Source organism: Alligator sinensis, unplaced genomic scaffold, assembly GCF_000455745.1.
Source record: "Alligator sinensis unplaced genomic scaffold, ASM45574v1 scaffold143_1, whole genome shotgun sequence".
Lineage (NCBI taxonomy): Eukaryota > Metazoa > Chordata > Crocodylia > Alligatoridae > Alligator > Alligator sinensis.
The window spans coordinates 853,329-860,598 of NW_005842156.1; the positions used below are offsets into that span (position 1 = coordinate 853,329).

General features: G+C 49.9%; 1 protein-coding gene across 1 annotated transcript in view; it reads right to left on the minus strand.

The window, feature by feature from the left end:
• ABCB11 (ATP binding cassette subfamily B member 11) overlaps positions 1 to 3,440 on the minus strand; it is a 97,730-nt gene extending 94,290 nt beyond the window's left edge. Inside the window, exons 1-2 of the mRNA XM_025206470.1 lie at positions 3,412 to 3,440; positions 2,048 to 2,150 (exon numbers count right to left, since the gene is read on the minus strand). Of these exons, the coding sequence (XP_025062255.1) occupies positions 2,048 to 2,123 (76 nt within the window). The 5' untranslated portion in view covers positions 2,124 to 2,150; positions 3,412 to 3,440. The remainder of the gene's footprint in view (positions 1 to 2,047; positions 2,151 to 3,411) is intronic.
• Between the last annotated feature and the right edge of the window lie 3,830 nt (positions 3,441 to 7,270).

Genomic DNA, 7,270 nt, shown 5'->3' on the forward strand with positions numbered 1-7,270 from the left:
AGCACCCTGCATTTGTCTATGTTGAACCCCATCCTATTCTCATCTGCCCACTTTTGTAGTCTGTCTAAATCTAGTTGCAGCCTCTCTCTTCCTTCAAGTGTGTCCACCTTGCCCCACATTTTAGTGTCATCAGCAAACTTGGACAACGCACTTTCAACTCTCTCGTCCATGTCACTGATGAAGATGTTAAACAGTGCGGGCCCAAGGACCAAGCCCTGGGGGACCCCACTGCTCACATCTCACCAGGTTGAATACAACCTGTCCACCACTACTCTCTGGGTGCGCCCCATCAGCCAATTTTTTACCCATCCAACTGTGTAGGCATCAATGCCACAGTTGCTTAATTTATTGATGAGGATGGGGTGAAAGACAGTGTCAAAGGCCTTCTTAAAGTCTAGAAAGCCTACGTCCATGGTGACACCATCTCCAAGGATTTAGTTACTTGGTCATACAAGGCAATCAGGTTGGTCTGGCAGGACCTGCCTTTGATGAACCCATGCTGATTGGCCCCCCACAGATGTGCTCCTTGATGATTCTCTCCAAGATCTTCCCTTCTCAGCACACTCCCCGCTCAGTACTCTGCAATACCTCTGCTCCTGTCCCTTCCACTCTCCTGCCCACTGCTGCCTAACTCCAAATTCAGAGCCAGTCCTTCCTTACTCCAGTTGCACTGAATGGGGAGCCAGGCTCAAGTGGGCTGGTTTCCCCTCCTTGCCCAGCAGTGGGATGGTTTCTCCTCCCTGCCCAGTCTCCACAGCTGTTCCCCACTAGGCCAGGAGCAGGACCAGAAACAGGGAACCTACCCATTGCCACTGCTGTCCCTGGCCAAGCTTAGCTCCCCATGCAGATGCTTCCCACAACCCCAGCTGGAGTGGGGCAGGAGAGGCCAGGACAGCAGCAGTAGCAGGCTGCCTAGAAGTTTAAGTAGAGAGAAAAGCGGGGAAAGGGAGAGGAGGGGAGGTGCCACTGAGCACAGAGGGGAAGGGGAAGGGTATGGATAATGGTGCGGGGAAGACTCTTACCTCATTTAGGGACTTAAAGTCCTCAGCTGCTGCTTCTGCCACAGAGTCTGTCCACCCTGAAGTGGGGAAGGAAGGGGAGGGCAGGGAGGGAGGGAGGGAGGGGTGCAGCACCAGTCACTGTCCCCACACTCCCTTTTTAAAATCCTGGATCCACCTATACTGAGACACCAGGGTGATGAACCTGGTATCAAAACCTAGATGCATTAGTAGACAGATATGTAGAAAGATGAACTATATTCTCATCTATCCATAATCTATCATGGATAGATAGATTCGGATAGATGATTTCATGAGGTCCCTTCCCAGCCCTATTTTCCTATGATCTCACATGGATTTTTGTTTCAAAGCCAACATGCCTATAACCACAATATGTACTAGTACATGCATATTCAACAGGCTATTTGTTACACATCAGGTCTACTGAAATTATCCATAATTCATTTCAAGAGCTGTCTAAGACTAGGAACAGACATTGTTCCCAGAAGTTGCATCTGTGTTTGTCCCAGAACAAAGATATCCCAGGATTAGTGTGTACACACATTGCCCTAATAACCACCATTTAGTGAGTAGCTGAATGCACTGCCACTTTTCTGCCACTGGTTAAATCAGGGGTGGGCAAAATGCGGCCCACGGCCTAGATGCTGCCCGCCAGGCCATTCTATCCAGCCTGTGGGGCCCCTAAAAATGTTAGAAAGTTAATATTTATCTGCCCCTAGCTGCCTGTCATGCGGCCCTCGATGGCTTGCCAAAACTCAGTAAGCGGCCCTCTGCCCAAAATAATTGCCCGTCCCTGGATTAAATAATACAATCCTGGGATAACTGTATGGGCACATTTTGCAATATCCCAGCATAAACTGTTACTACTTATCTGGGAACCTTTTCTTTTTAGGATTTTCCCCAATACAGCAGGCATGGTTGTCTGTATACTTGCACTTTGTCCCAGGATAAAATGGTTTATCCCAGTATAAATGCAACTTCTGTTTGCAGCCTAAAAGCAGCATCTAATTAAAAAGCAAACTTCTTACTTGAACCATCCAAGTCAAAAGCATGATTATCCTCTCCAAATTTCTTAATGCTGCGCAGAGCAACAGGATCAGACATGATGATTTGCTTCTATAGCCTGTAGCCCTGAGGAGACAAAAAGTATGACCAGATTTATGTCTTTCAAAATAATAAAATATTGTATGGGTTATATTTTGATTTTAAATTACATCTCAGCCACTCTAAGAGAACCCAACATTGGATTTAAAGCAATGAAATAACTAATACAGACAATAGTCTAACAGATATAATGAAACTACAGGGAGCTGGAGCAAAAGCACATTTAACTGGCAAAGACTGCCTACTGCATAAGTCTATCAAAAGGAATAGATTATTATCATACTTTGTAAAAATGCGTCAGGCTCTAATTGAGGGTTTCCTAATGTGGTTGTAGTGAGCATAACTGTAGCACATCTATTCTTTATCCCTTAATTATTTATCCTTTAGCAGTCATGCTAGAGGAAACCATGAATTAGATTAGGCTACATCCTCTAGGTAGTTTATAAAATGGAGTTTTAAACATGGTTAACCTCCATTGCCAGCACCCCCCAGCATGAGTTTTAAAAAACCTTCAATCAGTCTCTTTATCCCATTAGAATTGATGGGCCAGCATCTGTATGAAGCAAGAAAGGGCATGTCCAGGTTTCTCACATAGAACACAGAGGGTGTGTCTACACATTCATTAATGCACCTTAGATACTGCACATTTAGTGTACTACTTCCCTAATAAAGGACTAATGAAATGTGCAGTACCTAAAGTTACTGTGCAGTAGTGCCAGCACATGGTTATTTAGTGACACTTACTGTGCATTAGCTTAATAACACTGCTCAGTAGGCTATTAGTATGGTTTTTGCTGTGACACACTACCGCACAGTGTTACTTGGCCAATACACAGTAAGCGTCTCATGTAGACACACCCACTAGGAAGGGAAAAATTCCATTTATTTTACTATTGGTCTTTTGTTTCATTACTTCATTCATAACAGTAGAATTGTCCCAGTTACTGTATTGGCATTGGGTCACCTAGTGCTGATCTCATGCATTGTGTGAAACCCATAGAAGGGCAGCTATTGATAAGCAGTAAGTAGTATTTTCCTTTTAAATTACAGCAAGATGCAAGATGTAAAATGAAGGCAGAGAAGAATGTGTATGTCACTGCCAATGATGCCACCCCCTCTTTACTTCCTGCCCCCTAATACCTATATTCTTTCTTCATCCCTGCCTTCCAGAAATACTATCAGCTTGGCTCCTCCTCTTTCCTTTGACCTCTCCTTTTCTGAACCCTGTCTACATCACTTTTGGCTCTGCTCCCTGCTCCCAAAGACTAAAAAAGGCGGTCCTTCTTACCTAGAAAAGCAGCCAAAGGGATTTTGAGTGCAGACTGGAACTATTAAATCCACTGGTCAATAAATGGTGATACTCCTAGAAACAGAAGTGTTATATAAATACCTAAAGTGGAGACAGTAGGGGTTATGTGTACATGGTGTAAACATGTACAAGAAATAAAATTGATATTGGTAGGCAGAAAAATGCCTCCTAAAATCCAAACTTAATTAAAATACTTCAAAGTGCTGACATATTTCTTCCTTTAGGATAGTGAAATACATTGTAAACATGCATAGGCCTTCCTTCCCTTCTGAAGTAAATGAGTAAAGCTCCATTCAAATCAAAAGAATAGCACCCATTTGCACCAGGAATGAATTTGGTCCTACAAGTTCATAATAAATCAATCAATCTTTTATAACATAAAAAGAAGGAAAAACCCTTAATGGGCATGTCCAAAGGAGTGCACACATGAAGTTAGCAGTGCCTCAAAGCTGTTTGAGGTGTTGCAAACTACATGCAGTGCACATAAACCTGTTTGCTGTGTTGCTAATTTACTGTAGAGCACCAAAATTTGACACTGGGAGATCCCAGTGTCAAAAACCAAAACGCTGCTAAAAAAAAGCAGCACGATGTACGTGGCAGCAGCATGCACCACCAAAAACAGCGCCTGGCCATCCAGAGCCACACTGTGGCTACCAGCCAGGCTCCATGTGGCTAGATCAGCACTGCTGCCACCCCAGGAGTCCCCCAGGATCCCAGGTAAGGCTGCTATGGCCAGCAGAGGTGTTGGCCCCAGCCTCTTCTACTCCACCCAGGTCAATTTCCGGCACGCTGCAGCTCATGTGCAGGGATGTGCCCTGGGACAAAAAGCAGTGGCACAAATATGTGCTGCTACTATGTGTGCCATGGTAAACATATGAATCCATCCAGCATATGCACATGCTGTATGGCTGCATCCAGATGAGTGCAGCTGTGAGGTATGAACACTGAACATTCAGGTGTTTTCTGTGCTGCTACCTTGCAACATTGGGTTGTTTTTTGACCCTGAGAGGTAAAAAAATCCCGTGCAGAAAAAAAGCAAGGTGGTACATGTAGTGGTAGCATGCACCACCCAAAACTGGAGCCTGGCCAGCTGGAGCCACACTTCAGTTGCCAGCAGGATCCCAGTTGCAGTTGCAGCTTCCTTGGCTCCCAGAACCCCTGTAAGGCTGCTGGTCCCAACCTCCCCTTCCCCCTCGGGATAACCTGTCATGCACCAGAGTCCATGTGGCACAGGTGTTCCATGGGGAGAAGTAGAGGCAGCACAACATGTGCCACTGCTTCATGTCCCCAGGGAAACAAATGTCCATGCTTGTGTGGCATGGCCTATGCGTCTATATATTCCACATATAAGGCACATCTACACAAGATGTGTTAATGCACCTTAGCCTAATTTACTGTGCAGTACAGGTGTGCATCTACATGTGCACACCCTTATTGCACAACAAAAATGTCTAATTGTGCCTAAACTTGATACCTGCAAATGTAGGTATCAAATTTAGTTCTGATTAATTAAAGCACAGTAACATATGTGTGGACATGACCCGACACTAACTTTAATGCTGGGTCTGCTCAGCCACTATGGTGCGGCCCTGAGCTCAACCCCAGGTCTCCTGGCTAGTTGCCTCTCCTGCCCCAGGGCTGGGCTGCTCTGTGGCAACTCCTAGCTGCAGGCTATAAAAGCCCCTGGAGCACACACACCGGGACCTTGGAGCACTGCAGCCCCTGTATGCCCCCCTGGACAAGACCCAGGTTGCCCCTGCCAGTCCTGTCCCCAACCAGAGATGCTGCTTGGCCACAGGTGAGGGTTGTAAAGGGCTGCAGCCTGCTGCCTCACCTGCCCAGTCCTGACAAGTTCCCAGGGGTGCTGGCTGGCTGTCTCTGGCAGCAGGGCCAGCACCTGCTCCCTGCTGGTTCTCACTCCCAGCAGTGTCTCCTGTCCTTGCAGGCACTGTGGCCCATTTGCCTCTGCTGCACAACTCCCAGTCCCTGGCCATGCCCCTCTGCTAAGTGCTCCTAGCACTGTCCAGGGCCAGCCACATAGGGAGAGCCATAATGGGGGACCAGAGAGTTGGTGCAGGATGCACCAACATGTCCTACCTGTCCTCCCCATTGAGGACTGGCCCCACCTGCATGCACACGCCCTAGCCTTCCATCCAGGGCCCAAGCTGGAGCCAGAAGGAGATTAGGGACCTCGTGGCCCTCTGGGGGGGTGCAGAGGTTGAGAGGCAGTTTGCGGGTAGTGGGCGCTCAAACACCCATATTTATGAGGCCCTGTCAGGTGGCATGTGGGAGCGAGGGCACTCCCAGACAGTGCAGCAGTGCTTCATAAGGATCAAGGCCTTGCAGGCACAGTGGGTGGCTGTGACTGACCACAATCGTCGGTCCGGTCGTGCCTGTAAGACCATGCCTTTTATGCAGCAGTTGACCAACATTTTGGTGTCCCGGGACCAAGGCCACAACCCTGCAGTTTTCACCAGCAAGGGTGGCCTGCCTGAGTCACCGCCCTGCCCTGACTCATCTGGTGGTAACACCTCCACAGAGGAGGGGCCATTGGATGTTTAGTGCCCCAGCCTACCCACCTCCCCAGCTGCTGCACCCACCAGCAGCTGGAGGTTCCCTGGCCAATGGCTGCCTTACCAGCTTTGCACCCTCATACCCTTCCACATGGAGAGGCCAGCCATGACACTGCTTCTCCCTAGGGGGAAGCCTGGCCAGGCACTGGCCTACCACACACCATGAGCTGAAGACACCAGATGCAACCAGCTGCCATTGCCAACAGGGAGGCCCATGTCAAGCTGCTGGCCTCATCAGCCCCAGACACATGGTAAGTCCTGCACTTTCCCCTGGCCCTGATTCTGGCCCCAGCCTCTGCTCCTGCTCCCTGCCCAGCCTGCCCACACTTCCTTGGCCCTGGGTTCCCTCCCCACAGTACACAGAGGTGGAACACAGTTCAAAACTTTATTCAGCAGCCCATGTCCCTGCAGCTGGGCAGGCATGGGCCTCTCACCCCAAGGAAGGTAGATGTTGCCAGCAATGTCTTCCTCAGCAGTGAGGGGCAGGGATGTGTAGTGCTGCCACAGGTAGCCTTCCAAGCAGTGGTGGAGGTTGTGGGGCAGCCTGGGCTTGCCCCCTACACCATCATAGAATAGGGTCCCAAACCAGGAGTGCAAGTGTGCCCAGGGCACCAGAAGGATCATCAACAGGAGGGCTTAGTGGCTCAGGTACCCCTCAGCCTCCACAAACAGCCCATCATGCACCTCCTAAGCAGCAGGAGCATGCTCAGAGAGCAGCAGTGGCATAGTGGGGGCCAGCCCCAGGGCACCTCCTTGGAGAGGTCCCCAGTAGGGAGGGCAGAGGCATGGCCAGCCCCTCACCCCAGTTGTTAGGGAGCCCCATGCACCTTGACCCCAGGCACCATGGGCTGGGCAGCAGCACAGCAGAGTGGTTGGCCTGCAGGGAAAGGGGTAGGGGAGCAGGGTCTAGAGCCATGGCAGCAGGTGCTGCCAGCAACCTGGCATATCCCACCCTAGGAAGGGGCAAGGGAGGCAGGCTGCCTGCAGCCAGCACCCAGCACCCAGCAGGCTGCCGGCCCCAGGGAAGCAAGTGGGGGTGGGAGGCTTGGCTGGTGGCCACCAGGGCCCAGGCCTGCCTGGCTAACTTACCATGATCCCTGGGCACCCATGCACAGTCGACCCCTGACCTGAGGCCAGGCAGCGCATGGCCCCTGATTCAGAGCATCTTATCTCTGAAAAGTTGCAAACTCTCACAAAAGTCTTCTGTATTTTGCCTCCACAGGGCCAACATCTGGATGCAGGGAAGAGCTCACCAGCCCCAGCAG